This window comes from Tupaia chinensis, unplaced genomic scaffold (assembly GCF_000334495.1).
Source record: "Tupaia chinensis unplaced genomic scaffold, TupChi_1.0 Scaffold000354_1, whole genome shotgun sequence".
NCBI lineage: Eukaryota > Metazoa > Chordata > Mammalia > Scandentia > Tupaiidae > Tupaia > Tupaia belangeri.
In genome coordinates this window covers 8485163-8503765 of record NW_006159849.1, presented here as the reverse complement: position 1 = coordinate 8503765, position 18603 = coordinate 8485163, and the positions used below count along the sequence as shown (strand labels likewise).

General features: G+C 37.8%; 1 protein-coding gene across 6 annotated transcripts in view; it reads right to left on the bottom strand.

Moving 5' to 3' along the window:
- Nucleotides 1-6064: 6064 nt before the first annotated feature.
- Nucleotides 6065-18603, bottom strand: part of SMC5 (structural maintenance of chromosomes 5) — a 97840-nt gene continuing 85301 nt past the window's right edge. For 4 of the 6 annotated variants that reach the window (XM_006152476.3, XM_006152472.3, XM_006152473.3 and 1 more), the window contains 8 exons: nt 16587-16712; nt 14234-14278; nt 13718-13813; nt 13161-13265; nt 12813-12932; nt 9250-9429; nt 9073-9168; nt 6065-6774 (listed from right to left, as the gene is read on the bottom strand). In XM_006152476.3, coding sequence (XP_006152538.1) covers nt 6631-6774; nt 9073-9168; nt 9250-9429; nt 12813-12932; nt 13161-13265; nt 13718-13813; nt 14234-14278; nt 16587-16712 — 912 coding nt within the window. In that variant the 3' untranslated portion in view covers nt 6065-6630. The remainder of the gene's footprint in view (nt 6775-9072; nt 9169-9249; nt 9430-12812; nt 12933-13160; nt 13266-13717; nt 13814-14233; nt 14279-16586; nt 16713-18603) is intronic. The other 2 variants (XM_006152477.3, XM_006152474.3) reach the window with 1 other exon arrangement.

Here is an 18603-nt window from a genome sequence, read left to right as displayed (position 1 = left end):
AATTCAGGGGCTTGAAAATCATGCCAGGTGTGTTGTGGATGCGAACTCAAAATCTATTATTTGAAGGCAAAGAATGTGACATCTCACAGAGATCACTGGGACTGAAATAAGATTTTAAATAATCTGAAAGAATGTATTTTTCTTAATGCAAGAGTGAAGGAAAGAAGAGAGGGTCAGAGAATTTTTGATAAGCTCTCTCCAGAGCAGGATCCACCTCTCTCTCCCAGCTAGCTGGGACTACATAGAGTACCTGGCCCAGCTATTAACAGCTAGGTCCAAGAACCAAATCTGGCCTACTATGTGGCTCTAGCTCATGCAGTGGCACCCTATTCCTACAAGGCAGAAAGAATGTAGAAGTTAATACTATTTTAGCATTCATTGGGCACTTTGTTCCAAATCTTTATTTTTTTTAAGAATTATTTTAACTTTGTTTTGACTAGATAGAGGGAGAAAGAGAGAGCCAAAGAAAGCAAGTCACCAGGTCCAGGAGTTGAGCCGGAGTCGGCCATGTGGGAGTCCAGTGACCTCAACCACCATGCCACCCTGCTGACCGCAAGTCTTTTTTAATTGCCGGAGGGCACGTGCACTCAAGAGAGAAAAAGAGAAAGTGCCCTCCAATGGGGTGTGGTCACAGTACCACCCCTTCATTTCTGCATTCTGTCAAGATTTGGGATGCAGCACGCACAGCACCCCAGTTTTTCAAGCTGTTGGGGCCAGAATTTGACAGCTACCCATGTTGGATTCAGCTCCCTTAACCACTAGGCTGTGGGACTGACTCCCACACCCCTCTCCCAATTTTTTCTTGCACTGAAATAATCTTTCAACCCAATTCTTACTACAAAATTTGGCAGGAATGGCTAAGTGACCTTCTTAGCACCCATCCCTTCAACCTTTACTGTAAACACACAAGCCTGAATGCCAAAAGTAGTAAGCATGTTCCAGAGGGCCAGAATGAAATGTCTTTCATTTACTAAAGGGTGAGGTAACAGTATTTGTGGGACATCTTTCAGTATTGCTGCCTTGCCTGGAAATAGGTAACTTAGGTCACAGTTTCTCCAACAAAGAAGGCAGGCCCAGAGAAGCTGTTTTAGGTTCTCTCCAGCCTCACCACGTCCTCCTTGCACAGAATATTTGGTCAGAAAAGTCATGACACATTTTTTGCATAGAAAAATACATTATGGCTTTTCTGAAACAGAAAAATACATCATGACTTTTCCAATGACCCAACAGAATGAAGCTTCACGGAGTAGCCCTGTTCTCTTTCTTTTTGGAATTAAACAAAATTTGCTTTGGAAATAGGTCCAAGAACCAAATCTGGCCTACTATGTGGCTCTAGCTCATGCAGTGGCACCCTATTCCTACAAGGCAGAAAGAATGTAGAAGTTAATACTATTTTAGCATTCATTGGGCACTTTGTTCCAAATCTTTATTTTTTTTAAGAATTATTTTAACTTTGTTTTGACTAGATAGAGGGAGAAAGAGAGAGCCAAAGAAAGCAAGTCACCAGGTCCAGGAGTTGAGCCGGAGTCGGCCATGTGGGAGTCCAGTGACCTCAACCACCATGCCACCCTGCTGACCGCAAGTCTTTTTTAATTGCCGGAGGGCACGTGCACTCAAGAGAGAAAAAGAGAAAGTGCCCTCCAATGGGGTGTGGTCACAGTACCACCCCTTCATTTCTGCATTCTGTCAAGATTTGGGATGCAGCACGCACAGCACCCCAGTTTTTCAAGCTGTTGGGGCCAGAATTTGACAGCTACCCATGTTGGATTCAGCTCCCTTAACCACTAGGCTGTGGGACTGACTCCCACACCCCTCTCCCAATTTTTTCTTGCACTGAAATAATCTTTCAACCCAATTCTTACTACAAAATTTGGCAGGAATGGCTAAGTGACCTTCTTAGCACCCATCCCTTCAACCTTTACTGTAAACACACAAGCCTGAATGCCAAAAGTAGTAAGCATGTTCCAGAGGGCCAGAATGAAATGTCTTTCATTTACTAAAGGGTGAGGTAACAGTATTTGTGGGACATCTTTCAGTATTGCTGCCTTGCCTGGAAATAGGTAACTTAGGTCACAGTTTCTCCAACAAAGAAGGCAGGCCCAGAGAAGCTGTTTTAGGTTCTCTCCAGCCTCACCACGTCCTCCTTGCACAGAATATTTGGTCAGAAAAGTCATGACACATTTTTTGCATAGAAAAATACATTATGGCTTTTCTGAAACAGAAAAATACATCATGACTTTTCCAATGACCCAACAGAATGAAGCTTCACGGAGTAGCCCTGTTCTCTTTCTTTTTGGAATTAAACAAAATTTGCTTTGGAAAAAACAAAACAAAACAAAACAAAACACCTAAATAAGGCCAGCCTCATTATACAGCAGTTAAGTGCTGAGCAGAGAAAGCTGGATCCCATGGAGTGAACCACGGTTCAAACCTGGCTCCAGCAGCTTATCTGCTGGATGCACACATTCCCAGGATCCTGATGGGATGGGCAACTGGAGGAAAAAGAACTGTAGTATGATCAGGCCCTATGGGGGAGTGCTCCCCCCGGCCCTTGCACGAACATGTACCCTCTGGCATAATAAAAGGGAGCAAAAAGCCCCTAAAAAACTACAAAAAACAAAACCAAACCCTAAATATACCAGCTAATCACCTATAACTTATTTTGGAACAATGAACAAGTAGTTCTATTTCAACATTAAAAAAATAAACACAATCCCCCATACCCAACTTTTCCATTGGGAAAAACCCACAAGCCCAAATTGTCAACAGTCAAATCTCTCAATGTGCCAAGTCTATCCATTGTAAATTTTCCAAAATATATAATTTATGGCTATAAAATAATAAAGTGAATTGGTGTGTCTTTAGTTTAGCTCATGTGATTACGGTCACATTTCATGAAGGTAATAGGACACATGAATATAATTATGTATGTATGGCCTAAGGCCTTAAGTCTGTAGGTATCTACCTCTTTTGAACAATTGGCACTGTCAATAAAATAGATTAAAAATCCCTACATTCTTTATTTAGCATTCTTAGACTTTGATGTATAAAATACAGAAAATTACATTTTTTTAAAAGAGAAGTTTTTGCGACAGGTCACATGTGCTTGCCGGAGAGACAGCTTTGCGAGAAATCTCCCTCCAAGGGGGATGGTCACACTGCAATCCTCTCTCCTCCATTCTCTAGGGATTTTGAGCATGCATGAACACGCACCTAGAGCGTGCAGATCTGGGATCGAACCACGGGTCAACCACGTGGAAGTCCAGCAATGTAACCATTACGCCATCTGCTGGTCCCAGAATATTACATTTTTTAAGATTTTAAAAACAGGCAAAGAAGTGCCTACTATGCCTGCTATGATGCTAAGTCCGCTAGCAAGCCCCTGATCCATTTGATCTTCTCAACTCTGTGATGGAGTCATTACACTCATCTTACCTATAAGGAAACTGAGCTAAGTATCTTATTTTGAAGAAGGCAATGGAGTCTGCCTGACTCAATGGCATATTTACAAACATTACTTTAGATAGTTTAAGATAAGAAATAAGACAAAACTGGCTATTTGACATGTTCTTAGAAAATTTAGTGTTTAAATCTAAAAATATTTATACTTGCCTTGAAATTTGGCTTACCATAATTTAGACTTTTTTAATGTGCCTTTGCTGTTTCTATTAGATTTTAGGAAGACAGGGACAACATTTTCTATTCTTTGAGTACTAACGACACAAACATTGTTCTATAAATGGAGGACATGCAATACTTGTTTTCTGATAAATCTTAAGAACTAAAACGATGCGTTAAGTTCAAAATATTAAACAGTCCTCATTTAAAATGAACACCAAAAGAATATGAAAATACATATTTATTACCATGAAAGGTGCATTTTCCACGTTTTTTCAATAATACACACACACACACACACAAATGGCAGAATGAAAGTACACTTTTCAGTACCAAAGATTCTCCACAGAAAATAGACACATATCCAAAAGAAAGCAGCAGGATATCTTTCCTTTCACTTTAAACATGGAAAAGCATTTAACTGAGATTTTCCTTATGCAAATCAATGAAGATTTAGTCATCAAACACACTGTCACTTTAAGGTTAAATATCATTTTATTCATCAAATCAGACTTTTTACTTGAAGCTTTTACAATTTGTATATAATTAAAAATCAACTTTTGCAAAAAATATATGCGATTTTAAGTGCCTGGGACAATACTGTTCCAGACTTACTATTCTTTAATATATTAAAATGATACATAATTTTCCCTTACAGGTCAAAATTCAATGTAAAACCAATTAACTCTGTCCAATAGAGAAATACAGAAGCTTAAAACAAGGTATGGATTTAATTGTTGGCCTCTGTAAACTAAAATGTAATTAATCATCTTATTTCCAAACATGCTTCAGCTTTTTTACACTGATACTCTGCAGAAATAAGATAACTGGGACTAACTCAGACAATAAATGATAGCAAACATACATTAGTAAAGATATTTTGGTGGAAAACAAAGTATTTAACAACAAAAAGTATTTGTTAATATCCATTTACCAAGTTTTTTAAACATTTAGATGATTTGTTCACATTAAAGATGTCCTTTCAAAATACCTTCATGCTTATGCGTTAGTCTTAGATTGAGGGGAAGGCTCTTTCTTTTAAAATTTTTATAAAGAAAAAAAAAGCACCTTTTAAAAGAGAAAGTGGCTAAGTGAGAGGACATGTGCTTGTAGTTCACTATTATTTTATTTTTATCTAAAAAGAATATAAATTTCAATGGCTACTTAAGAATATATAAAACCCAAACTGAATACTTCAACTGTCCAATTTATTCAGGATAGCAAGTCAAAAGATTAATTTTATCATTATCAGGACAGATCCAACCCACTGTTAAGACATGACCTCGAACAAATCCAATTTCTTTTAAAATTATTAATAGATTTTAGTTTTGCTATAGGGTATGTGTACTTGCCAGAGAGAGAGAGAGAAGGAAAGTGAGAAATTACCCCCTGGGCAGATGGCCACACCACCACTCTTTCTCCTCTATTCTCCTCCTGGGAGTTAGGCACGCCTGCATATGCACTCAGCAGGTTCTTTCAAATCCCTAGGTCTGGGACTCAAACTGGGCTGTCGGCCATGTGGAATCCGGCACCCTAACCATCGTGCCACCTGCTGGTCCAAGACTAGCCCATTTTCTTAAAAGATTTATTTATTAAAAAAGAATTTTTATGGTACTATTAATTAATATAACTCAGAAATAAACAAATTAATTTTCTCATTTAATTCTTTTGAGCTGAAAGAAAACAGTTTAATCTAGGTTTTCTAAGATAACAGATCAATACAAAGGAAGGACCTATAAGTTTAAGTTCTAAAAACATAGTTTTAAACAAATCAATGTGAAACTTACTCTTTACATAACACTGAGAAATTTCAAATATAAATTGTAGAAAACAGTATATGAAATCTTAAGAAAAGTGTACTAAAAATAATTATAAAAATGCTTGTAGAAATTTAAGATGTAAAATACAGTTGGCTTTAAATTAAAAACAAAAATAAAAACAAATGCACACTTTACAAGGTTATTCTTTAAAAACTCTTGTAACCTGATTTTATTCAATCTTTAGGCTGTCAATCTTTAGGCTGCATTTTGCGTCATCTAGAGGCCACCTTGTGGCATTACGAAGAAGTCCTGCTAACATATTTAACCCTAGTGCTTTTTCTCCTTTTGAAGTATCAATACAATGAGTGCATCAAGTTTTATAAAATGTTCTTAAAGGCCCATAAAATTCCACTTCCTAGTGGAGATAAGGTGATCTTTTTTAATTGGAAGAAATTAATTTATCTGTCATTAATTATTTTTACATTACACTAGACAGTTACATATCAATTTCTAAAAATTAAATATAATACTGGGAGAAAAGACTGACACATAAGCTTTATCTGACACATAAGCTTAACTGCAGTTAAAGCTAAGGGCTCCCATGTCAAGTAAACTTCCTGTAATTGATAACTACCCCTCCTTCCCTAGTACTTTTAATTGGGAATAATATATATCAGGCCACCAGGTCCAGGACTTGAACTACCAGTTGGCCATATGGGAGTCCAGTGCCTTTAACCACCACGTCACCTGCTGGCCCCGGTAACAGTAAATACTTTTTAACATGGGAACCCAATGACTCATGGTCAGAGTGCTAAGGATTTAAGTTCAAATAAGACCCAAGATTTAACTTTCACTACCAGATGACTCAATTCCAGAGAAAGAACACTCTGTGGACTCTATCTCATCAACTTATTTGTATTTACAAGCAGGTTTCCAAATATAACTGATCATTAAATTTGTTTCTTCTTTTTTTTTTTTTAAAAATTCATTTCTTCTTCTTCTTCTTCTTTTAGTTTGCTGTAGGGCACATGTGCTCACCAGAAAGAGAGGCAGAGAGAAGAAGAGGGAAGGTGAGAAAGCAAGCCACCAGGTCCAGGACTTGAACTGCCATATGTTGAGTCCAACACCTCAACCGCCACACCACTTGCTGACCCCATGATCATTAAGTCTCAATGCATTTACCAACTTCTATTCAGTTGAACCATACTTATAAACAGAATTTAACAGAAAAATTTGTTTCTTCCTTTTACGTTTATTGAGAAGGCTGAGTAAATGTAATACGGCGCCGCCGCCTTTGGAAAGCCTTTAAATTCCATCTGTTTGGTTCCAGCATATGAGGACCATTGTAGACGAACAGTACTGTCATCTTTTCAGAGTAAGGAAGATTTTGCAGGAGCTGTAATTATATTAAAACAAACTGTCATATATTGCTACACACTGAGAAGCACAATTTCCTAGCCTCACAAGTTGATTTTGCTTATAATATTAAAACTGTTATGAAGGGCCTGCTAGTAGCATGGTAGTTAAGGTGTGCGATTCCCAATGACCGACTGGGGTTTGAGTCCCAGACCTGGCAGCTTGCTTTCTCACTTTTTCTCTCTCTCTTCTCTTTCTGTCAAACTAAAAAAACAGTAACAAATAATTAATTTTTTTTAAAAAAGAACTATTGTGAAACTCTTAAATACCTCAAAATAAACCTTGTGCAACTGTGATGCTTACTGCATTAGCATACCTGAAGTTTGACATAGGAATAATTGACAGGCCTAGGAGCACTCTATATTCACAGGAAAATTGGGATATTACAACTTCCCAAGTAGACCTTGGAGGAGAGTCTATCCATAATTTTCCTAGAAGAGATACTTTCACTTTTATATACAAACATTTCTCATGCAACTTCTATAATCATGCATTATGAAAGATTAGTAGCCTGAAAAGTATACAACAGGCAGGTTTGACATATAGGACAAAGTATTTAATAAGTGATAGGGCATTAACAGATTTCAGAAAGTATCTGCTAAAAAAAGAGGACAGATGATACTATTCAATAAAAACATAAATTTAGGGGGCTGGCCCTGTCTAGTGGTTAAGGGAACTAGATTCCATGTGGTCAACCATGCAGTTTGAACCCTGGCCCAAGCACTTTGAAAAAAATGCCAGACATGCATGCATGCATGCCCCAAAGCCTGACCAGATAGAGAAATGGAGAAGAAGGGATTGTGGTGGGGCCAGCAGATAGCGTGTTCATTAAGGAGCTAGACTCACAGGGCTGACTGTGGTTCAAGTCCTGGACTTCGGGGCTTGCCTTCCCATTTTGCCTCTCTTTTTCTCTTGTCAAATTAAAAAAAATTCTTGGGGACAGCAAATGGCATGGTGGTTGAGTGCACTGGACTCCCACATGGCCAACCATGCTTTAAGTCCTGGACCTGGTGGCTTGCTTCCTCACTTTCCCTATCTCTCTGTTTCTCTCTGGTCAAAATAAAGTAATAATAATGGTGATGAATATTATTAAATAATTCTTTAAAAAGTAATTTTTTCTTTTTTAGAGAAATTTTTCTCTATAAGGCATGTGCGCTTGCCAGAGAGATAGAAAGTCATCCCAGGTGGGACAGCCATGCTGCGATCCCTTCTCTTCCATTTTTCCTCTTGGGAAACTCATGCAGCACACGTACCCGGCATGAGTTTTTAAGGCACCAGGTCTGGGACTTGAACCACAGTGAACCATGTGGGAATCCATTACACCATCTGCGGTCCTGAAAAAAAGAAATCTTAGGGAAAAAAAAAAGGAGAGAAGGGATTGTGGTATGACCATGCCCCACGAGGGGTGCTTTCTATCTTTTTATGACTCTGCTGTGCATCTGCCCTCTGGCAACTAAAAAAATTGAATTTAGGATGGGTCCTCCAACAAAATTTTTCGTGAATACTTAATCTGAAAAAGAAAAAGATCTGTTTACATTAATAAACACTTTGTTTTATAATTAACCCAAAGCACTAGACATAACAAAAGAAAATTTCCCACTGCAATGGGATTATGGGAAATCCATTATAAAGGCAATTCTGTTTTTTATCAAAGCTAATCTGTAAGCAGAAAACACTGCAATACTTAAAGATTTCCCCTGGGCCCAGGAAATGTCAGTGGTGAATGAAGAGGAAGGGCAGTATATGATAGGCATTTCTTTGAAAATGGAAAGGGCTGGAGTTCTAGAATTTGCACTCCCCTGTTTTTTTTTTTTTTTTTTTTTTAGGGGCTAAAAGAGGAACCTTTCTAGAAGAGAAACGAGTGTCAAATGCAAAGAGAAAACCTCAGTCTTAGAACATATTGCTAGGCCTCCTAAGTTTCTTCCTCTGAAAATGAGATGTCTGATTAAATATGCCACTAGAACTTGTCCCTTTTATTAACATATATATGATTACATTTCTTTATTTATTTATATTCGACTAGATTGGGACAGAGTGAGAGAGGGAATGTGAGAGAGCAAGCTGCCAAGTCTGGGACTTGAACTGTGGTTGGCCATGTGGGAAGCCAGTGCTCTCAACCAACATGGCGCCTGCCAGCCCCATGATTATTATCTTTTTAGGTCCTTTTTGGGGGGAGTGTTCCTGCTCACTTTTACATGTTGGGCTAAAATCTGGTATAGGATTAAGCCACAGGGGACTTCAGAGTATAGGAGCACTTTAAGGTAACTTTATTACCTACCTTTGGTGTAATAAAGAAGTACTGGGATGTGTTTTCTTTACAGGCAGTATTTACAACCATCTCAAATACTCTCCGTTCATTGATTGGGTCCATCCCCTAAGCAATGACAATAATAATGATACATTTAAATCTCCTCCAGGATACAGTAAGACTCAAGTAAAAGAATAATCACTATACCTGATTGATTTCATCAACTACTCTGAAAGGGCATCTATTAAGCTCTTGAAGTGCCATCAAGTATAACATGGTGGATACACTTCTTTCGCCTCCACTTTGATGATGAGGGGTTAATTCATGCAGTTGAGTACTACTACGAAATTTGACTCTAATTCGAATTCCATATTTGTCATAGTCTTCCTACAAAACATTTAAAAAGGTTGATGAAAGTATTTTTTTCTGGTAATTTCATTCTATTATTTGAAACAAGAATGAATTAAGTGAGCAACAGTAAGGAACTTCAAATCCAGTAATAATATTAAAAAACAAAATGTTAGTTACAATCTAAAGTTTTAAAGTGTCCAAGACTTTATTTACATAAGGGAAATATTCAGATTAAAAGTAACTTCTACCTTCCTCTATACCAATCTTTTCAATTTAAGTAGGCTTTCCTAAGGGATTTTAGGACTTATAGAGTGAAGAGCCCTGGCAAGAAAGGCACTGTTTATTCTAGTTCCAAATTGCTAGGTTTTTGAATTAGGTGAAAATAATTAGAACACAATAAAGTGTCATGTTATTTTCTGAAGAGAAGCAGCTGTGTATGCCACTGTAGAAGGGCAAGAGTTCTCTCATTTCAGCAGATTAAAAAAAAATAGTAAGTAGGAATTATATGCATACTTAGAAAAATAATTTATTCTGGCATATATATGAGAGATATATAATTAAATATTCCACACACATCATCCCTCTCTCTCTCTCTCACACACACACACACACACACACACACACACAGAATGTTGGCAAAAAGCCTGGTACATAGTGCATGCTCAAGGGACCAGCAGATGGCATAATGGTTACATCGATGGACTCCCACATAGTTGACTGTGGTTTGAGTCCCGGACCTGGCGGCTTAAAACTCACGCCAGGCACAGTGCATGCGTGCCCAAAATCCTGAGAGGAGAACGGAAGACAAGGAACTTGCATGCCCAACCCCTTCAGGGGGGGGGATTTCTTGGACCAGTAGTTAGCGTAATGGCTATGTCGCTGGACTCCCACGTAGTCGACCGCGGTTTGAGTCTCGGAGGTGGCTTAAAACTCACGCCGGGCGTGTGTGCGTGCGTGCCCAAGATCCCGAGAGGAGAATGGAGGAGATGGGATTATGGAGTGGCCATCCCCTCTGGGGGGGGGGGATTTCTTGCTTTCTATCTCTCTGTTTCTCTCTGTCTGTCTGGCAAGCGCACGTGTCCTATAGCAAAAACCTCTCAAAAAAAAAAAAAAAAAAAAAAAAAGAAATGGGATTTCTAAATCAGGTCAAGTTCCACAGGCTTCATTATGCTTACTTGATCATATTTATGCCATACTCAGTTCAAGTTGTTAGATAAAGATACTGTATTACTCTGAGTATGATTACGCTCTCAGTATTCCGATTACGCTCTCAGTATTCCAATTTACTTAAGAGCTTAGGCTCTGGGAAAAGGCCTGCAATCTGCTATTTTCTTTACCACTTGGAAGCTGCGTCACCTTTAGTAAACTTAACTAAAGTTTCAGCTTATTTATTTATAAAATGTGGTCTATAAAAGTGTCTGCTTCATAAGATAGCTGCAAGGATTAAATGCGATAAACTTTTAAAAAGTGGCTGGCACAGTATCTGGCTCAAAGGAAGCATAGTAAAAATTTTTATTGCTACCAGTATCTACCCCCTTTAATTTTTTTGGAGAGGTTTTTGCTATAGGGCACATGCGCTCACCAGAGAGAGAGACAGAGAGACAGAAAGTGAGAAATCACCCCCCCGGGGGGATGGCCACGGGCAATCCCTTCTCCATTCTCCTCTTGGGATCTTGGGCACGCATGCACACGTGCCCGGTGTGAGTTTTAAGCCACCAGATCCAGGACGCGAACTGCGGTTGACTATATGGGAGTCCAGTGACATAGCCATTACACTAACTGCTGGTCCCTACCCCCTTTAATTTTGTTAAAGAATTATTTTATTTTATTTTATTTATAAAGAGTATTATTATTTTAATTTGACCAGGAGAGATAAATGAGAAAGCAAGCTGCCAGGTCCAGGACTTGAATCGTGATTGGCCCTGTGGGAGTCCGGCACCTTCATTAGCACGCCACCTGCAGGCCCTCATCCCCTTTAATTCTAATAAGCCTGACGACTGTGCACATGACAATTACTATGGTAGAGCCTGATATCTTAGACCTAGAACTTAAGAGTGAAATGATGTTTCACACTTCTGCTTCACACTAAGCAGATGAAGGGGCCATGAGGCAGAATTCTGAAGAGTGCTAGCTTGTTTTATTTTTATATATGCAATACATATACAAAATTACATATATGATTAAATGTGAAACTACTGAGCTGTAAAGAAAAATGACTTTTTATCTTATTTCTCATTAAAAAATTATTATGGAAAATTTTCAATATAAACAAAATGAGAACACAAAAATGAGTTCAAGGTTGGGAACCAGCAGTTAGCGTAATGGCTATGTCGCTGGATTCCCACGTAGTCAACTGCGGTTCATGTCCCAGACCCAGTGGCTTAGAACTCACGCCGGGCATGTGTGCATGCGTGCCCAAGATCCCGAGAGGAGAATGGAGGAGAAGGGATTGTGGTGTGACCATCCCCCCTGGGGGGTTATTTCTCGCTTTTTGTCTCTATGCCTCTCTCTCTTTCTGTCTGGCGAGTGCACGTGCCCTGTAGCAAAAACCTCTCAAAAAAAAAAAAAAAATGAGTTCAAGGTATGAATTAGCCCCAATTATAACCAATATATAGCAAATCTCGTTTCACATATAATTTTACCCACTACACTTTTGCAAGTATTTTGAAGCAAATCTCCTTTTCATCTCTCTCCATGTTTCTGTGTAAAATTTATTCAAGACAAAAAGAGAGAGAGACAGAGAGAGAGAGAGAAAGCACCTTCCACAGGGTCTGGTCATACTGTGATCCACTTCCACCAGCCCTCCAGGCCATCGGCTCATACGCACTTGTGCATGTGCTCAGTGTGTTTCAGGCTGACCAGGGTGATGATTCAAACTGTAGCTGCCATGTGGGATGCCATGTGGGATCTCGTTTCTCTTTAGCAGCGTACTACCACTACACCATAGAGTCTGCCCTACATGTTTCTTCATGAGAAATCTGTATCTTAAAATTGCAATGCAATGTTAGTAGCAAATTTCCCAATATTTTCATTCTTGTAAATTCTTGCTTCTTTATTAAAAAGAAACCATTGATATCTACTATATTTCAGTTATGCTAGGTAGTAATTTATGACTCTTCCATTTAGGGCAGTGGTAGGTTTATAAAGCAATGTATTTATCCAACACAGCTGATAACCATTACTCAGACTGGATATAAAAAGAATTGTTAGGTATTAGTCACTAACCTCAAACATAACCAAAAAAGGGGGGAGGGTACCCTGACAGAATCCCTTAAGTGGTTTTTTCTATCCTTTGAACATTTCTTTAAAAAGCAAAATTTTCAAAGATATTATGCCAAAGTTAGATAAACAATTTACATGTACTTTTAGCACATAATTAAAATTACTTGCCAAGAAATATATTTCAAAAGCTATTTTACCTCATTTTCTGTATGGAGATCAACTTCACCAGCACACTGCATGGAACTAAAAAAATTGCTGAATTTTTCATTAATTTTTTCTACCAGTTCTTTTAAAGGATTAAGCCATCTTTCTTTTACCTACAAATAAAGGCAATATTCATTCAATAAATAAACACAATTTTAAAACAGTATTACATCCTGATATAAAACTCTACAAATTTTATACCAACACGAGATCGGTCATGTGATTTGGTCACAAGAACGTACTTCTTCCCTTAGGAGTGTATCATCATATTTGCATTATTCTACATTCCCATATCACTAATGATAAGCAAATGATAAAAACATGAAAATCTTAAAAATTACCTGGGAAATGTTTTCTCTATATTTGTCTAATTCAATCTTCTTTTCCTTTAGTTCTTTAGTTAACTGCTCTATTTCTTCTTCCCTTTTTGTGTATTCCTCAACAATCTGGGAGGGAAAATAATATTAAGATAAATCTACTGAAGGATGGAATTATATAAAATTTTGCATTGATTAAAATATTAACTGAAAATGTTAACTGTATTGCATTGTATGGAATTAATCTATGTTCTTACACTGAAAATGCCATTTTTTTATCCTAAAAAAAAAAAATAAAATCACATTGCAGTATTTCAGGTTAGCCCAACTATTCTTTTTATAAAGAAAAGGCACAGAACACTGTGTTCCTTAGGAAAGAAAATCTATTTAAAATTCTAATAGATTCAGAATCTGGCATTTAAAGCACATTGTTCCTGCTGTCTAGCTTATTATTACCAAGAGCTCTAGTACAGAGTGGGAGGCAAGTACTGGAGGGAACTCTGTGTGTGTGTGTGTGTGTGTGTGTAGGGGGAGAAGAGTGGCGGTGATATTACAGAATGGAAATAGAGACAGAGGCATACTGTAGGATTCAGTCCCGTGAAGCAGGAGGCTCTTGATCTTTCTTCAGTTAATAAAGCATCAATTTCATCCAATGTATTTGGAAGATCTTGGAAAGCCTAAAGAAAAAAAAAGTCCACCATTACAGATACAATGAAAGCAGTTCCATTCAGTTTTAAAAATAATCTGCTGAGTAAGTATCTATCATCTGTTTAACCGCATGCTAGTACACGATAAAGATATAAAAGAATCATAAACAGGATCTTTGGGCTTCAAAAAACTTACATTTTACTCTAAAAGACTATAAGATGTATATACTGGATAAGACCTTAAGACAATGGATTGATGATGAGTATTAAAATAAGCAGAACAATCATACAGACTCTAGAATTTAGAGAGAGAGAGTTATCAGTTCATGCTACAGGAGAATTCAAAGGCCTGGAATTCATCCCCAGGTCTTAAAGCAAATGAATGACCAGGGAAAAGCAAGGCTTGAGAGAAGAGACAGGAGCTTGGAAAAAAGAATGAGCACTGCATACCATGGGGGGTGAGGAGTTGTGTCCATTTGGAATGGTGGGTACTTGCTGAATGGGTCCAGAATATGTGGGGCGTTGAAAGAGAGCAGAAGTTAGAACTTTATACTGTACTTATGAAGAACTACAAAAGCATCCTAAGAATCTAGTTACTTCGACAGTAGAGTTTCACCACAGTTCTATCTTCTGAGTCCAAGTCATAGAGACGAATTAGAAAAGATACTTTCCTGTGAGGGGAGGTAAGCTGTACATTGTTTTGCCTAGCACAACCTAAGAAGTCCATTTACTATGAGGTACAAAATGAACCTTGAAATCCTGAAAAAGATCCTGACACATTATTTCAATTTAATATCTTTATCTTATTGTCTTATTTATTTTTTAAAAAAGCCTTTTAGAAGGCAGTTCAACATCTACAGACCTTCGGATATCCAGGGTGTGTATTTGCTGATTCTCTGACTTGTCAACTCTACTCTGGGCTCCTGTGCCCAACACTTATTTGCTATCTTTACTTGACTCTTAATAGGCATCTGATATTTAAGATGGTGAGATAAAACTTTTATTTCATCCACCTTCCCCACCACTTTAAGCAAATTTGTTTCTCCTTCAATCTTTTCCATCTCAGTGAATGTATCACCATTTGTTCGGCTGACAAATTTAGGGGTTCTCTTACCCTTCATGTCAAATCCATCAGCAAGTCTGGTTGTCTCTGTCAATAAAAAGATTCCTCAAATCTGTCGTCTCTCGATGTCTTTCACTTTAGAATTATAATCCTAACCCATGCCACTATAATCTCTTGCCTCATCCAAAGCAATAACCTAAATGGTCTTCATGCTTCCATTCTTGTATTCCTACTCTGCTCTCCACAGAGAAATGAGAATGCTCTTTTATAAATTGAAGTTAATAACACCACTCTTACATTTATAATCTTCTACTAGATTTCACCCAGAAAAATATAATAATAACCCAAACTCCTCGTACGGCCTGTACGGCTCTACATAACCTGGCTCCTGCGTTCCTCCCTACTTGGATTATAGTTTTCAGCCTTATGGAGATCCTTTCTAATCTAAAATATACCAAATATACCTGTCTCAGGGGCTTTGTATGAACTATTTTCTCTGCCTGGGATACTTTTACCTTACATCTTTACTTGACTGGTTTCTTCTCTTCATTCAGAACTACAAAGACATCATTTCTGTTGTTGCCTTTTTTTTTTTTTTTAAGTTTTTTTGCCATAGGGCATGTGTACTCTCCAGAGAGACACAGTGAGAGGGAAAGTGAGGTTTCATCCTGTAGGGGGAGACAGTCATGCTGTAATCCCTTCTCTTCCGTTCTCCTTTTGGGATTTTGGGTAAACACACATGTGCCTGGTGTGATTTTCAAGCCACCAAGTCCAGGACTTGAACTGTCGTTGGCCGTGTAAGGGTCCAGTACCTTAGTCATTATAACTACCTGCTGGTTTCTAAATATCAGATATTTAGAATTTAAATTTAAAAATTTTATTTTGATAATATTCTGAATAGGTATGTAAACAAAGATTCATCTCCACTTGTACAACAAACCTCAGGTCATAGTGGTATATAGCTAATGAATGAATATATGGGTAGACTAAAGAACATATCCTAATTTTACTGGGAGATGTGTCAGCATATTACATGGAAATAAGGAAAGGATCTTTTCTTTCCTTAATGAAAGATTCAGTTCCCACTGAACCCTAATTAAAATCACCAATTTCCAGGAAAACCTTATCATTTTGCCTTTCCGTCCCTAAATATCAATCCTACTTACTATTTCACACATGTCAATTACTGGTACAATGTTTTCATAAAATGTACCTCCTAAATGTACCCTTTTGAAGGTAGTTTGGGAAGAAATACTCATCTTTGGGACCAGCAGGTGGCATGGTGGTTAAAATGCTGGACACTCCCACATGGCTGACCAAGGCTAGCGTCTCGGACCTGGGGGCTTGCTTTCTCACTTTCTCTGTGTCTCTCTCGGGTCGAATTAAAAAATAAGTGAATGAATAAATAAAATAAAATAGATAATTCTTAAAAAAAAGGAAATACTCATCTTCAATTGAAAAATTAATATTATGGTACCAATTATTTTGCAAAACAATACCCTTATTTTAAAAATTTTAATCCTAAGCAGTGACCAGTGGCCAAATTTGAATACAGCAGAGGTAATCTGTTAAGCAAAATTACTTTATATACATATTCAGCTTTAGAATCTTGAAATAAATTCCTATTTAAAAAATAATGTATCATGCTTTTCATGGTCTGTGACAATACGTGGACATTGTAAACTTAAAAATAGTGTGTTAAATATGGCGATTGTAGCATTATATACTTTTTATACTTACTGTCTGATATTCTTGAGGAACAGTCTGCTCTGCGCCCAGGTTACATACTTGCCTAGCTCTTCTCATAAGTTCTTTGCATTTCTGCAATAATCTATTTCTACTTTCATCCAATTCAATGAAATGTTGCTATTACAAGAAAAAGAAGTATTTTGAAAAAGTGAATGTTACTATTAAATCAGAGAAATTTTATTAAATCACGTATCAAATAAGTTACTAAATTTTGATTATGATGATAAGTCATCTGAAACCAAATCTCGAATCAAATGACTTTCATTACAAAGGTTAAATTTGAACTTATACATGTGTGCATTTAAAACCTATAAGCACTCTGATAGTTATACACAGTATATAGTCTTCATATTAGAAAATTCAGCATTCAAATGTAGATAGAACCTTTACATCATTTTTGATAGTTTTCCAAATGCCTTCCATATAGTTATCACTTATTCATGGACCTATTTATTCCCTCACCAAATAATTACTGAAAACTGATTAAATGCCAGCATTATACTCTGCATTCAGCACTGAACAGTGAAAAAGGAGAAAGATATACAGAATGTGTATGTACTAGACCCTAGGCTACATACTTCACATATTATTCTTTTTATTCCTCACAATTCCCATACAGTAATATAATATTATCCATGGGGCCAGCAGGTGGTGTGGTGGTTAAGGCACTGGACTCCCACGTGACCAACTACAGATTGAGTCTCGGACCTGGCAGTTTGCTTTTTCGCTCTCTCTCTCTCTCATCTAATTGAATAATAATAAATAAAATTAAGTAATTCTTAAATTTTATTATCCACATTTCACACATTCAAAAAATAAACAAAAAAAAAACAGAAAGGAATCAAGCAACTTGTCCAAGCTCTAACATTTAGTGAGAAGCTGTCAAGATTTTCAGCCATGTTTGCTTACAGAATTTACATGCTCTTTTCATTATAGCATGATGCCTCTGAGTGGGAACAGATTGGACAGAGTATGTGTGTCAGGGAAGGGCATGCAGGAAGGTCAGAGTGGTCGGAGAAGCAGTAACAACTGAACAGTCTTAAAAGATAAGGAAGAAATTACTGAAGAGACAGCACTAGAAGGCAGTCTATGGATAGATGACTGAATATAAAAACCCAAAAGCCTCAAAACCCTACTAATTTAGGGAACAAGTGATCTAAATAATTGGAGAACAGAAATTTCTAAGGATATAAAACATCAAAGCAGGCAAGGTAGGGAAGGGCCAGATTGCAAGCTCCATGTGTAAAGAGGAGAGTATCTAATCTACTAAATGCATTCTGTAGGCCAGCATTGTTACAACAAATATCCTAAGTGTTAATCTTATCACTAGTACCTTCTTAAAGAAATGTGATCTTTTTTTTTTTTTTTTTTGGGAGAGGTTTTTTTCTATACGGTGTGTGCACTCGCCCAAAAGACACAGAGACAGAAAGCGAGAAATCACCCCCAAGGAGGATGGCCATGCCGCAATCCCTTCTCCTCCATTCTCCTCTCAGGATCTTAGGCATGCACGCACACGTGCCTGACGTGAGTTTAAGCCTCTGAACTGCAGTCAACTACATGGGAGTCTAGCGACATTGCCATTATGCCAATTGCCAGTCCCAAGAAATGTGATATTTTTTTAGACATGGCTCATAAATACTGGGGCCAGAAGATGGTGCAGTGGTTAAGGCGCTAGACTCCTACATGGCTAACTGTGGTTCAAGTACCGGACCTGGTGGTTTGCTTTCTCACTGTCATTCTTTCTCTTCCTCTCCCTGTTTCTCTCTGGTCAAATTAAAAATTAAAATAATAAGTAAAATATTAAAAAAAAATAAATACTGGGGACCAGCAGTTAGCATAATGGCTATGTCGCTGGACTCCCATGTAGTCGACTGCGGTTCGAGTCCCGAACCCGGTGGCTTAAACTCATGCTGGGCTTGTGTGCGTGCGTGCCCAAGATCCTGAGAGGAGAATGGAGGAGAAGGGATTGCGGTGTGGCTATACCTCCTGGGGGGGGGGGTTTTGCCTT